General features: G+C 40.7%; 1 protein-coding gene across 1 annotated transcript in view; it reads right to left on the minus strand.

Moving 5' to 3' along the window:
- The window catches only part of GUCY1A2 (guanylate cyclase 1 soluble subunit alpha 2), a 143,397-nt gene that overhangs the window by 114,842 nt on the left and 10,733 nt on the right, over nucleotides 1-17,822 (minus strand). Inside the window, exons 2-3 of the mRNA XM_061374456.1 lie at nucleotides 13,562-13,623; nucleotides 8,949-9,070 (exon numbers count right to left, since the gene is read on the minus strand). Of these exons, the coding sequence (XP_061230440.1) occupies nucleotides 8,949-9,070; nucleotides 13,562-13,623 (184 nt within the window). The remainder of the gene's footprint in view (nucleotides 1-8,948; nucleotides 9,071-13,561; nucleotides 13,624-17,822) is intronic.

A 17,822-nucleotide genomic window follows, 5' to 3' on the forward strand; every position in this document is an offset into this window, starting at 1 on the left:
ATTTTGTACATTACTAAGTGGACAAATTAGATAGGAATTTGTTCCCATAAAGAAAATCATAATTCACAGGCTCTTCAGAAACAAACAGAAGATTAAAATATGTGATAAAAACGTCAAAGTAAACCATTAACTTGCAGAGCACGCAGAATCAGTTACGAGCTATCCAATTCTTCCTTCTAGTAAATCATGGAGGAGATGATTGCAGCGTGGTCAGCATCTGATTCCTTTGGCATAGAAAAATACCTTTTTTTCTGGGATACCATTAAGTATCTGTAAATGTCAAACATTAAGGGGATGAGACAATTCAATATGCAATTCCAGAACTCACACTGTGGACGGAAGCAGAATTTGCCATCTTCAATTATAGCAAATATCTCTTAAACATTTCTGGATTATCAGATTTCTGGCGTGAAATAGCTCTTTTCCTTACACAGCCTTTTGAACAGAAAGACAGGTGGTGGTTCAGAGTTCCAAAGCATAGTTTAAGATGGTAGGGAAAGCAATGTTTATTCTCTCAATAAAAAAGGTTTTGATGTGCACAGCCTAATGTTGAAGGTACATTAGGTAAATCATTTGGTTTGTAAGTGAGCCTAGTACCAGTATCTAATTACCGTGTAAAAGACTTGGATCTTACTTCATTATGATGGTGAATTTATAGCAACCTGGGAATATAGATAGTATTTTTGTATTACTCTTTTCAGTTTTTTTTATATACTTACAATAACATTATTTTATACCTTTACATATGGTTTTGACACAACTGTAAAATTTGTACTACGCCTCTCCTATAGTGCCATACAGGGCCTCCATATATTTCAAGATTTCATATAATAAACATGAGAATTGCTGTTAAAAAGAATTCCTCACGCTTGTTCACCTATAGTACTTGTTTTATCCAATTATAACGAGGTCTTTTCTTTCCTTGTTAAAGTGCGGGTCTGCTGTAACAAATGATGCTTGGAAATACCATTGTAATTACCACCTCTTCGTGAGGACCTGATCACTTGTGCTCAGCATACATGTAAAAGATTCTATTCCAAACTGCTGACACAGGAAACTCAGCTGAGATATTAAGAAAAGGCAATGTTCTTTCACACACACACACACACGCCCCTTTCAATAGCATCCAGTTCTTCAGGCAAAGCCAAGCTGTCTGAAGCAAGACTACCATCATTTTATGTTGCACATCACATTTCTGGAAACTCACTTCTTCGTTTTGCATAGGGTTTATTAAATGAAAACTGCAATAACTAGGTTGATGATTCTTAAAAATAAGGCAGACCCATTTTGCTTCATGTTCACTCTAGAGATCAAACAGCAATAAGAGCAGAGTTTTTCCATTTGCTTTTGTATTAAAATAAGCATATATGTCTTTGAATTGACATAGGGGGCAGAACTTCACTTTCCAGAAAGAATAAAATTGCAGTGAAATTTAAAAAACTTTCCCATGAACTGCGATATCATCTCTCGTAATTCCTGACATATATAAAGGGCTCAATTCAGATAAATATAAAAATCTAATCCTACTTGAGTCTTTGTAAGGCATCCAAGACATCTACAAAAGGACTAACAGATAGCTACATTTGCCAAGATATGGGACACAAGGGAGACCTACACATTTGTGAAGGTTTGACAGAGGCCACACGAGATACCTCACAGCACCTAAAATAATGGCAAACACCTACATTTAGTCAATGAATCATGACCAGAATGTCTACTGCTTTATAAATAGACTTCTACAAGATGTTATTGCACATTGTAACTTCAAACTGGTGACTATCTACTGGTAGCTCATTTGCTTTCTAGCAGTAAATAGCTCCAATATGAGAAGAGTGGATGTCAAAGGCCACTTGGTATAAACATTTGTCCTATTCTAATTTAGATTTCAAATCACATGAATTATGTTATTTTTGTTTAGATTACTCTTACATTGTCAGTGCACTGTAACATCTGCTAAATAATAGGAGTCCTGTGTGTATAGCTTAGACTCCCCAGGATAGAGTTTCAAGTATTATTAAATTCCATTAGTATTGCAAGTCCTCTGGGCCATGTAACATTTCCTTTTATGCCATTTGTAAACCAACAACTTTAATTATAAATCAGGCCATGTATCCTAAATTAGTTGCGTCCTAATGACTATCTGCAGTTCTTAGCTTAAAGGAAAAGGAAAGTGATAGTAATTTACATACCTTCAATATATAAGCATTTATATAGAGTTTCAGACACTTGCTGAACAGTCAGAGTTCCAAACCCTTGTCCATCTTTTTCAGTTGTATCACCTGGTCTAATCTCATTGTAGTCTAAGATCTGTCCTGGCTTCTCCTTTTCAACATATATCCTGCCTCTTAAATTGTAGTATTTCTCATCAGTGATGTGGTATTACTATTTAATCCTTACTAGAATGATCGCAAATTTGTTCCTTTTTAACTATACAACATGAGTAGAAGCTGAGATTTTCTTACTTTCATGACATACAGTTGTGGAACAGCCCTGCAAGATACATTTAGGCATGAATTACTTTGCTCTATATGAAGTAGCCTATAGCACATAACTTCTTTGCTGGTGACAAGCTAATGTCACCCAGATTAAGAGGTCTCTAAACCTCTACACCAGTGATGGATTCCACCTTCTCCTCAGTGTCCTGGGGAGGCTGAATCCAGAGACATGATCGATCTCCCTGACAGGACAGGGCTCTAGGCTGGGATTCCACATAACTTTTTACCGGGATATTCAGGAATCCTAGCTACTGTGCCATATCATCCTCCAAATGGAAAGACATTCACTTAGAAATGACAAAGAAGCAAAGTCCTCACACCAGTCTCAGAAGCAAAATCAAGAGGACTAGCACTATTATTAACCTGTAAGTTAAGAAAGCCTAACAGAAAAATTTCTTACAATACATCTGAGCACCAGGCAGAGCTGACTTAGCCACTGATGCATGTTGTGCATTTTTAAGGAAAACCAGATAAGTGTAGTAAGATTTTAGGACCCGATATCACAGATGAAAAAGAATTTTGTTGTACAAGTTAATTTCTTGAATAAAAAATGAAAGAGAATGTTTCTCCATATCTTAAGCAATGGAAAGTCAGATAGGTGCAATTATTTCTCCTCCTTGTTGAAACAACTATTTGGTATAAGTGCATTTGCAACTTTGGGCTGTGTGCCCAACGTTTTGTAAGCATTATTTATGCAGTATATATAGCATGGTGCTGCAGTACATGCAATTTAGATATTGTAGTCTAATATACAAGTAAGCTTTCAAAGACAACATTTCTTCCATATGGTCCAAGGTTATGTACAAGCACCTATCTCTGCTTTGCAAGTTTTACATAACAGATTTTTTTTATAGACATTTATGAATTTAGGCGACTTTTCATTAGTTTTATTGGTAAAGTTATAACAGATCATAGAGTTCCTTATCAAGATGCAAAAAGGCTCCAAAGGAAATACTGGTTCCATGCAAAGGAAAACAGGTAACTCCCTTCATGAAACTCCCTTTCTCTTTTTCTGTGAAGGATTGAAATAAGAGTGTGAAAAATACTTCATGTCCATAAAGGACACATTAATTGTGTGCTGTGTTTTAAAAGAAGGTTTGGAGGAGGGGAAGTGAAGGCTGTAGAGTTTTTATCTAGTTTGTGCATTTGGGATGGGAGAAGCAAAATTTCATATATCAGAAGTATCAGTGGGTTTGAAAAATGGAAACTGGGCACTTGAAGCAATGGCAGATGAAAGAACAGATTGCTTCATAAAGCTCAGTAGCACAGACCTGCTTGGAATATCTGACCAAAAGATAAGCAGGAGACAGGTCATGAAGGCTTTACATCACAAAATAAATTCCTTACAGTAGGAATTACTAACAGAAAAAGTTTGCATTCTTATTTTCCTCTTGCCAAAGTTTTAACGTGCAGCTAACTGGAAGTTTTCTCCTATATTCTGACTACCTGTAATTAAGTCTATTATTACTTGAAGTCAAATAATTTCAAAATATGGGGACAAAAGCAGTCCCAAACAGGATTTTCCTGCCATTGCTCAAAATGCTGAATGTACAAATGGTACAAAAACACCTTCCCTTTGAGAAGGTTAAAATCTGAATACAACTGACATGTTTTAAAAGATTAACAACCAAAAAAAAAAGTTATCTCCATTATGCAGATAGGAAATTGAGGCACAGAAAGAATAAAAACTTTCCAAGGTCAAATAAGAAGTCTCTTCAGATACTATCTTTCTCTCTAACATACCTCATTATAAATTTATAGTTATTTGGAGAAATATGGTAGTCATCAAAATAATATACTTCATCATCGGATTTTTTTTTTTATCATTATATCTAAATTCAGACCAAACTAACACCAACAATCTGCTCTGAACACAGCTTAGTGAGCCAGCTAAAAGCAGTATATGTACCAACAGGATAAAAACAGCCAGCATTTAGTCTTTGAAATACTTTATTTCCAACTAGGAACTTCATAAAGACTCCCTGTAGAAACAGATTTCTCTTTTTTTCAACTTCAGTATAATTTCATGTGCTTTTCCTTTGGATGATAGGACGAGGGAAGTGATCGTCCCCCTGTACTTGGCACTGGTGAGGCCACACTTGGAATACTGTGTTCAGTTCTGGGCTCCTCACTCCAAGAAAGATACTGAAGTGCTTCAGCGGGTCCAAAGAAGGGCAATGAAGCTGATAAAGGGTCTGAAGCACAGGTGTGATGAGGGACAGCTGAGGGAACCAGGGTTGTTTTGCCTGGAGAAAAGGAGGCTTAGAAGGACCTTATCACTCTGTAAAACTACTTAAAAGGAATTTGTTGCAAGGTGGGGGTTCAGTCTTTTCTCCCAAGTAGCAAGCGACAGGATGAGAAGAAACGCCCTCAAGTTCACCAGGGAAAATTTAGATTGCATATTAGGAAAAATTTCTTGTCTGAAAGGGGAAGCATTGGAAGCACTGGAACAGGCTTCCCAGGGAAGTGGTTGAGTACCCATCCCTGGAGGCATTCAAAAGATGTGTAGATGTGACACTTTGGAACATGGTTTAGTGGTGGACTTGGCACTGCTGGATCAACAGCTGGACTCAATGATCTTAAAGATCCTTTCCAAACTAAAAAAATCCCATAGCTCTATTATTCTATAAGCTTATGAAAGACATTGTAAAAGTGTGTATGCACCAAGAAAACTGAGTCCATCATAAAGCTGTCTGGACTATATAATGGAAAGGATACAAAGTTAAATTAAATATTCCAGCCCCAGAAGCTGTCACTGCAAAGGAAAGCTGTGTTATTGATCTGGTATCAGACATGGTTTACAGCAGGTGAACATGATGGACGTGGCTCCCTTAATCACAGTGAATCAAAGCAGGAAGAGTTCTGCTGGTGTCTAGACTTGTAGCAGGAGCAACTCAGCAGAACAACTCAGCAAGGAGACAAGGGAATCAGGTCCTCCCACTTCAGGAAGACAGTGTCACACTTTAGTGACGATTTGACAGGAGGAAAATTCCAGTATTCATACATGATAAAACACATGCATTGAGCTGAGCATACAGCTTGCAGTCAGCACTTTCCTGTGAGCAGTGTAAGCACCAGAACCATGCGGTGAAGCATCTGCTCACAATTTTCCAAGCTTACTAATGATCTCAGCATTTGCTGTCTTCAGATGAATAAGGAATGCAAATGACTATTTTAGAGTCAGTTAGAGGGTCAGGAGAGGTAAATCATGTTGGCATTATCTAAGGTAAGAGAGCAGGAAGTTGCTTCCAATCACCTTTAAGAAAAGACTTTCTTCCAGCCCCAGACAGCAAGTCCTTGGTACCATTCATATAAATAAACCTGAGAGCCAGATTTGGTTCAACAGTTTCTCTAGCCTCCATCACAGTCAGATTCATTCTTGTCTCCTGTCTTAGCAGTGCCAATTGCTCTGGGTACACAGCCGACTGGTTACATCCTTTTGCATAGAAGCAGCTCCCACTAACTCTTATACAACCAGAAAAATAGCTGTGTATGGGAGAATTAATTACACAGCCTCCATTAATCATTTACCTGTTGTGACAGGAGGTGCCATTAAAATTAAGAAGCTGGTTTTACTGCTCATTCCTGTGTGCTTTTTTCCCAGATAAGGAGAAGGAAAAAAGTACTGCTTTTAAATTGTCTCAGTATTTTGGTCACATTGATTTTACCTACTTTTTGCTATGAACCAAAATTTCGTATTGAAAAGGTAAGCTTTCCCAAGAGTAAGTCTCTGCAAACTTATTTTCAGCAAAGTTGACTTTAAAAATTCCCCAAGACACTATCCTCCAGACGTTATCCCTACACTGTGATCCCAATGGTCTGGTCTGCCTGACACACATGCACTGCATGGATAACACTGAAAAAAGCAGTCTGTACATTAGTCAGCCATGCTATAGGGCCAAGACTAACACATTGATTTAAAAGCAGTCTGAAGATGAAAAAAATATTCATAACTCTAGGACACATATTTTGTATCATGGTGAAATAGGTACTGAATAATTGAATTTTTGTAATAATATTAATATGCAAATGATAACATGAAAAGTCTTTGCTTTCATGAGTCCTCCCTTATCAATCATAGCATTTTTTTCTGAGCATTATCATTCAATTATTTTAAAATGCAAACAAAAAATATGGCAACTAATATTGGGTGTATTTACAATTTAATTTGTTCTAAATTCTCTCCATGACCAAATGTGCCAAGTACCGTCTCTTCCCAGCTGCAGCTAAAGGCAGTCAGAACCTCCCTGACAGCACCTAGCATCTTGCAGAACACAGCACCTGACACCAAAAGAAAAACCCAAGGCATTTTGAATGTCAGTGAAACACAGTGATCTCTCAAGTAGAACGTGTTAGCTGTTTCACAGAGCGTGCCAAGTCTGTTTAACAGTACAAGACAGAAAAGACAGACATGCAATGCATATACCTCCAGAAGGATTTTGAAGTCAGCAGGATACAATGGTCCAGACCGAAGAATATCACCTTACCATATTCCCCTGACATGAAAGGTAAATCATACCTTTAATTACCATACAACATCTGATATCAGAGTCGTGCCTCCTGTTGAAGAAAGTCTCTCTAACTGCATAATCCCATAAAATTATCATGCTTGTATTGTATATTACCAGCTGAAAGGAAACCTTTATTGAAGCAGAATGCCATATTTCATGCCATCCACCCCGACTTCAGCAGCCTACCAAAACCTCAAATGGAAGAGCAAAGAGGGTTTTAACATTACAAAAAATACAGCCCCAAGTGTTTTAAGTGCTGTATAAAAGTTTAGAAAGAAAAGCCTAGTACTCAATTAGCAAAAAATGTCACTGTGGTATGAACAGCTGCTTCGTGTTAGCTGGGCCAAAATCAGAGAGGCTTTCAAGTTGAGTTGCCTGGTCGTTCAGGCCAGGTTGTTCATGGCTTTACCCAGTCGGGGTTTGAAACCTCCAAGGACAGAGACCACGCAGAGGTTGCTTCTCTGGGCAAACTGTGCCTCTCCCTGACTTCCCTGATGGGAAAAAAGACCCCACCTGAATGTCTGCTGTTTCAGCTTAGGGCTGCTCTCTCTCCTTGAGGACTTCCCCACAGGCACTGGGGACTGCTGGTAGATCCTTTCAAAACCATTTTTGCTCCAAGCTGAACAAGCCCAGCTCCTCCAGCCTCTCCTCACAGGGCAGGTACATTAGTCCCTAACAGCTTGATGGTCTCAAACAAACTTCCTCTGGTTTATCAACTTCTCTATGGGTTTTGGGCTCCCAATATCAGACTCAGTAATCTAGATGTGGTCTATCAAGTACTGAGCAGAGGGGGATAATGAATCCCTTCAAACTGTATCTCTGCCACTGTCCACATAGCCCAGGCTGCTATTGCCACCTTTGCTACCAGGACTCACCTCTGACTCATGTCCCATTTGCTAGCCACCAGGACACTCAGGGCCTTTCCCACAGAGAAACAACTGGAACAACTCTTAATTTGCAAACTCCTTGAAAGCAGCAGACAGCAAATGACAGTGCTCCACAGGGGACACCAGACAGCAGCGGGCACACATCTATGCTAGCTCAGCCGCTGTGCTGCAAGCAGTTGAGCTGTGGTTACCTGACCTCAAGCCTGAGCCGAAACACAAGTAATACTGGTAAACATACCTCAACCCACATGTCCATGTTAGTATGACTTTCCTGTTAGCACAAAGGCATAATTGCATACAATTAATATATGAGAACACTTCATACCTTAGACCTCACTTAAAGACTTACTGTCAATTGTTACAGTCCTGGAAGTAGAGCTGTGTAACATCAGCTTTGCTACTCTGCAAATGATTATCACAAAGAAATCAGGAATTACCCATTTGAAAAAAAGCAGTTACTGCTTTTTCTCCTCATAGTTCCCTGTAAAGTATAGACAATCGCCCCCTGGTTAAAGTTCAGTGTGTAAAGTTTACTCTAAACCAAAGTATATGATCAGTTTCATAGAAGTGAAATACTTAAAACAACCCCAATCAAAAATTAAGTTCTCAGTGTCAAGCTATGCATTTTTATTTATTTGCTTGTCTTTTTTTGGTAGATTTGTATCAGCAACACAAGTTTGACTGAAAAGCAGTAAAGCTTAGATGATAAGAGTATCTCTGGTTCTGCAGAACCCCTATAAAACCACTTCAGATAACTCCAAGACCAAGGCCTGCACAGATGCAAGTCTGTCACAGATGCAAGTATATTTGGACTCAAAGTCTTTGAAACTTTTCTAATCACTGGGTATTGCACAATAGATCTCCACTGCAGTATCAGGCCAGAATGTCTCAAAGGCACAAAATACATATAAACAAATGTAGTAACACTGCACAGTTATGTAGCTGCCTACATCCTAAATTACATTTGTTGGAGCAAGAATTCCTTGGTTCATTAGGATGGTCATTAAACTTTCCTTTCAGCTAAAGGAAACAAAGTCCCTCAAAAGAGCACATACCAAGTACATTTGCTGTACACTGGAGAATTCCTGAGACATCTTCAGTTTCTTCATTGCCGGAGCAGTCTGTATAGGAGCATCTGTTTGATATATTGTGAAAGTTCTTCTCTGCATCCCTGTAACTAGTGAAAAAAAAAAAGTTAAAAAGTTATAGTGTCTCCTTATACAAATGTAAGGTCAACAAATGTCTTTCAGAAGCAGTGGTAAAGGATAACTTTAGCTTCTTTTCTCTCCTCCTCCCTTTCCTCCCTTCCGTTCATGCATTATCACACATAGATGACACTGCATTAGTAGCCTGGGTACTTCAAGTATTATACTAGAATCTGGAATATCATCTGTAATGCAAATGAATACATTAGAACAGAAAGTGCCAAAGGGCTGACATATGAGGGAAGGGCATTATACATGTCTGTCCTGTATATATCGTTCTGACTGGGGTTTTGTGTGTAACAAAGTTGTACAGTAAACTCTAAGCAAAGTGTTTGTGAGGCAGTGGTGAGTATCTAATAAGAATAATAAATCCTCCACACCACATTAGATTAGCACTTCAAGTATAAAACTTAGCTTTCTCCATGAATGAAGTTCTGAAAAGATCTCAGCAGAATTAAGGATGTCAAGCTGCAACTCAATCTGCTATCAAGAATAAAGTTTGTGTTATAGCCTGCTTGAGAAAAAGTTAAAAAGAATCCCACCACTGATGAAAGGTACAGAGCAATGGTCCAATCAGCAAGAAAGCAGCTGCCATCTAAATTATTATATTTTACTTGGTTTTGCTGGATTGTTTTTCCTTAATTCAACAGAAACAAAACAGAAGCTGAAACTATGTTTAGTTATCATTATCACCTGCTTTATGAGATGATAATAAGGAGAGAAGAGGGAATACAAGTGAAGAAAATATTGCACCAGAGTGATAATGCACTAGGCAAGATATACAATCGATTTACCTCATTACACAGAGAAAAGCTTGACTAATAAGTATTTTATTAACATTTTTGTTATTCTTTCATACTTTGTTTATACTTCCTAAATCATGAATAGAAGTTTTAAGGATTTTACTCTTCATCTGGTTAATGTCTGGTGTCTCAGCACCTGGGTTGCCAGCACCTGTGGAAAAGGACTAGAAAGGCTTCAGAGCTGAACAGCACATTACCCCCAACAGGGAAAATGGTTCTCCACGGGGGTTAATGTATACTGGGAAGAGTGGGCTCATATTAGACACGGAATACCCAGTGGTAAGAGCTCGTGCACTCTGCAGTAAGCTGCACGATCAGCTCTGCTTTCCAAGTCCCCAGTGATGCCAGACCACATACCTGACACACTGTCCAAACTGGTCCAGAGCCCAAAGTCATCATCCAACCCCACCACCAGCCAGTGTCACCACCTCCATGAATAACACCACAGCCACTCCTCTCCTCTGATCTGGAGGTTCTACAAGCCTCAGTGCTGTGTCCTGCACTTGGGTCACAACAATTGACCATGCAATGCTACAGGCCTGGGGAAGAGTGGATGAAAAGCTGCCCAGAGGAAAAGGACCTGGCGGTGTTGGTCAACAGCTGAAAGAACATGAGCCAGCTTGTGCCCAAGTGAAGGCCAACAGCATCCTCGCCACACCTCAAATCTTGTGTTCAGTTCTGGGTCCCTCACTACAAGGAAGACATTCAGGTGCTGGAGTGGGTCCAGAGAAGGGAAGTGAAGCTGATGAAGGGTATGGAGAACAAATGTCATGAGGAACAGCTGAGCTTTCTACAACTACCTGGAAGGAGGCTGTAGCAAGGTGGGGGTCAGTCTCTTCTCCCTCTTCTCCCAAGTAACAAGTGATAGGATGAGAGGAAATGCCCTCAAGTTCACCAGGGAAAATTTAGATCAGATATTAGGAAAAATTTCTTCCCTGAAAGGGTTGCCAAGCACTGGAACAGGCTTCCCAGGGAAGTGGTTGAGTCACCATCCCTGAAGGTATTCAAAAGATGTGTAGATGTGGCACATTGGGACATGGTTTAGTGGTGGACTTGGCAGTACTGGATTAACAATTGGACTCAATGATACCAAAGACCTTTTCAAGCTAAGAAATCCCATGATTCTATGATTCTATGGTTACATCTTGACCAGGACAGATCTGATGAACACTTATGTGTTACCAGGTGTCAGTGCCCAGCTGCTGGCAGAGTGGCTGCAGGGGCTGCTGTGAGGAAACCTGTGGGCTGCCCCATGCTGAGCACAGCCAGTGCCAGCCGCTGCCTCTGGGGAAATGAAGACAGGGCAAAACACTTCATGGAGGTGTGAGGTGAGAAAGAAACATCCCTGCAGACACTCTGGTCAGTGCAGAGGGAGAGGAGGAGGTGCTCTGGGCGTTCGAGCAGAGATTCCTCTGCAGCCCATGGTGTAGCCCATGGTGAGGTAGGCTGTGCCGCTGCAGCACATAGAGATCCACGGTGGAGCAGGTGGATGTGCCCTGAAGGAAGCTACAGACTTTGAAAAGACTGTGCTGGAGCAGGGGAACAGCAGTTTTGTTTCTAAGTTGGAGAAATATCAATCTCATAGGTGGACCAGTCAGTGGATAAAGGACTGTCTGGATGGCCGCACACAAAGAGTTGTGGTCAATGGCTCAGTGTCTGGCTGGAGACCAGTAACGAGTGGTGTCCCTCAGGGATTGGTGTTGGGACCGGTCTTAACATCTTCATCGCTGACATGGACAGTGGGATTGAGTGCGCCCTCAGCAAGTTTGCCGATGACACCAAGCTGTGTGATTCGGTTGATACGCTGGAGGGAAGGAATGCCATCCAGAGGGACCTTGACACGCTTGTGAGGTGGACTGATACCAGCCTCATGAAGTTTAACCATGCCAAGTGCAAGGTCCTACACCTGGGTCAGAGCAATCCCAGGCACAGCTACAGGCTGGGCAGAGAAGAGATTCAGAGCAGCCCTGCGGAGAAGGACTTGGGGGTGTTGGTTGATGAACATGAGCCAGCTTCGATGTGCACTCACAGCCCAGAAAGCCAACCGTATCCTGGGCTGCATTGAAAGGAGCGTGACCAGCAGGTCGAAGGAGGTGATCCTGCCCCTCTACTCTGTTTTCATGAGACCTCAGTTAGAGTATTGTGTGCAGTTCTGGTGTCCTCAACATAAAAAGGACATGGAACTGTTGGAACAAGTCCAGAGGAGGGCCACGAGGATGATCAGGGGCCTAGAGTTCTCTACAGTAAGTATCGTGAGGCACTGGAACAGGTTGCTCAAAGAAGTTGTAAATGCTCCATCCCTGGCAGTGTTCAAGGCCAGGTTGGACAGAGCCTTGGGTGACATGGTTTAGTGTGAAGTGTCCCTGCCCATGGCAGGGGGGTAGAACCAGATTATCTTAAGGTCCTTTCCAACCCTAACTATTCTATTCTATAACAGCATGAGGTTGGAGCAGCAGAGACCAGTTCTTACGGATTGACCACAAGCCCCATCCCCCTGCACCACTCAGGGCAGGAGTCAGGAATGCTTTTATATCAACCCAAAAGCTTTTTTCATCTTATTATATAGGACATCCGCTAGAGACAGATACTAATTTAACCAGCTCATACTGATGTTCACAAAACTTAGTGTACTGTAAATCACAGGAATTCTAGGTTTTCAGTGCCCCAGTTTTAAAGTTTGTCCATTTAAAAAAAGTACATCTGAGCTACATGTGGCCATAAATAAAAAGCCGCACTGTAATTGCACACATGCTTCCCTCAAGGCACTGCATCATCCTCTGAAGTATCCGAATGTGACACTTGAAGCAATTTCTTCAGCAACTGAAAACATTAGCAGCCAGAAGGCTTCTCCCCCTGCCTTCTCCTGTCACAGCTACCTGCCAAGAGGGCTCCCTCGCTGCCCCCAGGTGCCACCAGGCTACTAATATTGCAGGTATCACCTCCAAGCTAGGGCTCCCTGAGAATTTTAACCAAACATTGAGAAACCAGAATTGACAACTCCCTCCGGTGCACTGAGATCTGAAACTGTGTCATAAATGCTAAAAAGACCCTCACTGTAGCTTGAAAATAAACCAAAAAACAAACAAACCACAAAACCTTACATCTGTGTAATTAAATTCAGAGGACAGCATTCATCTGTCATACGGCACAGTCATTGAATGGCTACAGACATACAGCCATTCTATTCCGTCTGTTAGGAAAAGCAAGTTATCTGTGGCAGTACAATATTGTGCAGGTAAGGAAAAGGTTGAAAGGAGATTATTTTAATCTGTAAGGTTTTCATGCTGTTAGTTGCTATTACCTTCTTATTCCTCAGTCATCTATTAATTTTCTAAATGAACTCTTAGGAGGTGGCTTTAAGCCCTGTTTCTGCAAAAACCTGGAAGTATTTAACAGTGTATGTGTACGACAAGCACTGATTTGGATCCTCAAGTCATGGAATAAACAACATTCTCAGCCAGCTCTGTGAAAAGCAAATCGGTATAGATCTTATACTTTTACAAAAAAGATTCCCTATTTTCCTCATATAAGAAACATTGAGCTCTGATGCTCTGAGAATCTGGGAGAAAAAGTAGAAAGCTTGGCACGCAAGGCTGTGACTTGGGAAGTACAGAGCGAAACATTACCACACACCTTGCATTACTTCACATTAACACTTACCCAATAACTTGATGCTCAAAATACTGCAGTGTCCTTTGAAGAGTTTGCCGAATGGTCTGGGGCTATGGAAGAATAAGACAAATTGTAAGATTAGGGAAGTATAGTACAGTTTAATTAACAGATATTTTAGCACACTGTTTTTCTACAGTTTTACTCCTCTTCCATCTTCTACCTGCCAGAGGCCCACCACAACCATATTCATTTCCAAATGAACTATTTTTAATTCCTTGTATGTTACTTCACCATTTAAATAGAATGAATTTTGCAATGTGACATAATTAATAGTGCTTACAAGACTAGTTGTGTGTAACAAAGGAGCTGCTTCACTATTAGCTCTCAAAACCGATCACCCACCAATTATCTCAGTTATTAGAAAGAATTATTTTTAAATAGTCTTCAAGAAAATGCTATTATTTTGTGATGAAATTATCACCAGGAAAAGGCATTTGGTTTTTAAACTTTGTATGCTCCCTAGAGCATTTTGTACTAAAGAATATGTCATGGTTTAACCCCAGCCAGCAACTAAGTACCATGCAGTGATGCGCTCAGCCCCTGTACCCCTTTGTGGGATGGGGAGGAGAATCAGAAAAAGGTAAAACCCATGGGTAGAGATCAGAACAGTTTCACAAATTAAATAAAATATTATTATAATTATTATTAAAAGAAAGATAACAAAACCAGAGAGGAATAAACCCCAATAAACACAAGTGAGGCACAGCAACCACAATTGCTCACCACCCACTGACTGATACCCAGCCTGACCCAAGCAGTGATCTGGCCCTTCCAGGTGACCCTCCCAGTTTATATACCAGGCATGACATGCTGTGGTATGGAATACTCCTTTGGTTAGTTTGGGTCAGGTGTCCTGTCTCTGTTCCCTCTTGGCTTCCCGTGCCCCACCTCATTGGCAGAGCATGAGACTGAAAAGTCCTTGACCCAGATAAGCATTATTTAGCAAAAACTAAAACAAATAAACTCAGACTAAAGCCAAAACACAGCACTGCACCAGCTACTAGGAAGAAAATTAACTCTATCCCAGCCAAAACCAGGACAGAATATTATAAAGATGTGATTTATTTTGGCTTACATTCCTGACAAGCTCTGACTTTCCAGTAATATTTTATTTTATTTTATTTTATTTTATTTTCCTTCCTACTACTGCCAAGGCTATACTTATTGTTTTGAATTAATGCATGCGAGATCTCTGGGTAAATAAAGCAAATGGGAAATCCATGTAATTCTATTTTGAATTTTCCAAGTCACTTATGGCAGAAACATCATTCTCTCAAAAAGACTAGTCTGTACAATATCCAAGATTTTTCACATGTCCATTTTGTTCTGGTGCCAGAGTTTAGACAAAGGTACACAACCGGAATTTATAAGCTTTCCTTTTGTATCAGAGGCTCACAGGGATATTTTGATCAGGCCTGCAGCAGCAGACACTCAAATATTAGAGATATTTGGTACTTCCCTACTTTTTGGAAAGGACTTCTAATTGTTTTGGAAAGTAATATCCAAAATGTCCCTGAAATAGACTAGAGGAATTTAATTCTAAAACTGCAATCATCTCTGACAGTCTCAGATTTTGCTTAGTGCTATACAAATTCTGTACAAAAGTGTGTAGTTCAGGAGGTGAGCTTTCTACCTACTCTTCCTTCTGAGTTTGCAGGATATTTTGATGACAGCAGGAATGAAGACGTGTACAGTAGGCTGCACTAGGTTTGTACAATAGTAAACATTTCTTTTTAATACCAAACTATAAGAACATGTCTCCCCTTTTGAATTCAAACGTGTAGAAAGGCATGCATTTAACAAGTGCATGAGGGGACTCCAAGAAAAAGTTTAGGCCCTTCTTAATCATGGCCTGTAATGACAGGAAAAGGGGTAGTGGTTCTAAACTAAAAGAGTGTAGATTTAGACTAGATATAAGAAAGGAATTTTTCACTATGAGGGTGGTGAGGCACTGGCACAGGGTGCCCAGAGAAGCTGTGGCTGCTCCATCCCCAGCAGTGTTCAAGGCCAGGCTGGACCGGGCTTTGAGCAACATGTGCTAGTGGAAAGTGTCCCTGTCTGTGGCAAGGGACTAGGATTAGATGGACGTTAAAGGCCCCTTCCAACCCAAACCATTCTATAACTATATGAATAAAAATATAAGAAAGAGGTTTTTTCTAATTCTGGGTTTTTCTAATTCTGGGCTTTTTTCTAATTCTGTATCAGATAAATACTTCTCTTCCCTGTGGGAGCTAAGTTTCATGTGCACAAGGCATTGAAAGTTACACATCCTCTTGGAAAACACAGTGGAAACACCATATGACTGAAACCATCATGTCTATCTCCCTTCTCAGTGATTCAGCCGGTTAAAAGTCCTTATGCCTGATGGGCTACTAAAAGAGATTCAGCAGCTTTCCTGTTCTCAGCAGGCAGAAAAATCCAGCCTTCACATACAGAAAAGATGCCTTTTCCCTCACTAGCAATGAAGGAAATCCAAATGGCATTAAGCAAAGAGGTCCATAAAGCTGCCATCTCCCATCTCCATACAGCATTTTCCTCAGCCCCACTCTCTACACACAAGACATTAGTACTTCACCAGCAACTCCTCTGACATGAAATAGGTAATGGTAGAAATGTTTGATTGTTAAATTAAATCTCCCTTCTGGCTCTCCCTTTACAGCATGAGTATGGAAGGCAGCAATACCTGCTACCACAGCAGAGAGTAAATAAATAGCTTTTTATCTTCTCAGGAGTTTTGGAGCTTACAATACCTGAGAAATCTTCCAAGGACTGTCTTTGCCTGACACACAGATGTTGCACTCCTTACCCAGGGAATAATCATTTTGATTACCTCAGGATTTGACCATAAAAGCAACCCAAACCCTGAGCTTACATCATCAGTAGACCTCCCTTCTGGTGCAGTGCTGAATGAAAGCATAAAAATACTCCATGCTAGCTCCCTCTTCTGAAAGCCAAATCAGCTGCCTAGCTGTTTTGAGGCAATATTACCCCATGAACTCATACCCCTTTTCACTACTATCTCCTATCAAATCTTAGAAATGAAGTGCAGACAAAAAATAGGATTTATGATTAAAACACTGGTCATAAACAGAGCTCTATGCAATGTGCTCACAGCCAGTATGAAAACTGACCTGAGGAGTCACAAAGTCTTTCTTCACTTCTGACAAGAATTATGACGGCATGTCACTGCACAGTTCAAAAGCCACTGCGCTCACCTTTCCAGTTTGCTGTATTTCATCTGTGGTGAATGTCATTTTGCTGTAGATGTAATTCTGTAACTATGGCCATGACTGACCAAAACCGAGACAGAAGACATGGCACCTGCTCATAGGTGCATACAAGAGTAGTTTGCTGTACTACTTCTCCCATTACTGACTATGCATTGCCCATGAGAGAGAAGGTGAGCAAGAAAACACTTCCACCTCTTTTCTTCATCCAGGGGCAAGACTGGATGGAGGAAAACAGCTAAATCTTTTCCTAGTAGCATGAAACACACCACCTTTCCAAGAAGAATATTTCTGCTGTTCAGGGAGCTAAAAGATAGCTTACAACAACTTTCCCCACTGCTATATAAATGCGCTATACAGGTACCCAGCGGCACTTATTTACTGGAGAGGTTTTAAAGCTTCATGACCACTTAAAATGAAAGACTTAATATAAATAGAAAATAGCAACTGTTGCCTAAACTAGTAAATGTTACCAATTCATTTTGATTATTCAGAGCAGCCCTGCGGAGAAGGATTTGGGGGTATTGGTTGATGAGAAAATGAACATGAGCCAGCAGTGTGTGCTTGCAGCCCAGAAAGCCAACCGTATCCTGGGCTGCATCAAAAGGAGTACGACCAGCAGGTCAAAGGAGGTGATCCTGGCCCTTTACTCTGCTCTTGTGAGACCTCACTTGGAGTACTGTGTGCAGTTCTGGTGTCCTCAACATAAAAAGGACATGGATCTGTTGGAACAAGTCCAGAGGAGGGCCACGAGAATGATCAGGGGACTGGAGCACCTCCCATATGAAGATAGGCTGAGAAAGTTGGTGCTGTTCAGCCTGGAGAAGGCTGCGTGGAGACCTCATAGCAGCCTTCCAGTATCTGAAGGGGGCCTATAGGGATGCTGGGGAGGGACTCTTCATTAGGGACTATAGTGATAGGACAAGGGGTAATGGGTTAAAACTTAAACAGGGGAAGTTTAGATTGGATATAAGGAGGAAATTCTTTCCTGTTAGGGTGGTGAGGCACTGGAATAGGTTGCC

This window comes from Neopsephotus bourkii, unplaced genomic scaffold (genome assembly GCF_033783945.1).
Source record: "Neopsephotus bourkii isolate Nb327-2 ecotype Australia unplaced genomic scaffold, CSIRO-AGI_Nbou_v1 NB_1638, whole genome shotgun sequence".
NCBI classification, from domain to species: Eukaryota; Metazoa; Chordata; class Aves; order Psittaciformes; family Psittacidae; genus Neopsephotus; species Neopsephotus bourkii.